The 530-nt window shown below is 70.8% G+C and overlaps 1 protein-coding gene across 1 annotated transcript; it reads right to left on the reverse strand.

The window, feature by feature from the left end:
- Positions 1-7: 7 nt before the first annotated feature.
- LOC103584881 (inhibitor of nuclear factor kappa-B kinase-interacting protein-like) lies at positions 8-475 on the reverse strand (the record flags this gene model as incomplete). Its single annotated transcript, XM_008565702.1, has 1 exon — positions 8-475. A coding segment is annotated over exon 1 (156 nt), but the record flags the coding sequence as incomplete, so codon positions are not given.
- Between the last annotated feature and the right edge of the window lie 55 nt (positions 476-530).

Consider the following 530-nt stretch of genomic DNA (forward strand, 5'->3'; position numbering starts at 1 on the left):
GGCACGTCCCCAGCGACAGCAGGCTCAGGCCCGTCCGAGGGTCCGCCCAGCCCGCGCCTCCGCCGCCCCGGGCCTCGGGGCTCTTCCCGCCCTCGCTTCGCTTCCCGGGCTCTGCGGGGGCTCCCTTGGGCCCCGACTTCTTCCGGTTCTTCACCTCGGACATGTCTGGAGCCGCTGAGGACGACACACCGGGGCAGCTTCTTCACCCGGGTGGAGCAGGACGTGGCCGCCTTCACGTCCTCGGGAAGCCTCCGCGGTGACCGCGCCCCCTCACAGATTTGGCGCCGCCCAGAAACCAGCTCCATCCCTCTCCCGGCCATCTTCGTTGCTTCACCGCGTCTCTCAGCCACCCGCTTCCTAGTTCCTCCAGCTGAGGCGGGCGGCGATCCCACCTCCCCATTCCTCTGCTTAACCGCCGCAAACGTGAGGAAATCGAAATTCCCCTGCGCTTGCAGACCGCTGGGATCCGACGGACCGGGGCGGGGCGAGGCCGCGCGCGCCACGTCGAGCGCGCCGCCGCCACCTGGGCC

The sequence above is a fragment of the Galeopterus variegatus genome, unplaced genomic scaffold (genome assembly GCF_000696425.1).
Source record: "Galeopterus variegatus unplaced genomic scaffold, G_variegatus-3.0.2 Scaffold165803, whole genome shotgun sequence".
NCBI classification, from domain to species: domain Eukaryota; kingdom Metazoa; phylum Chordata; class Mammalia; order Dermoptera; family Cynocephalidae; genus Galeopterus; species Galeopterus variegatus.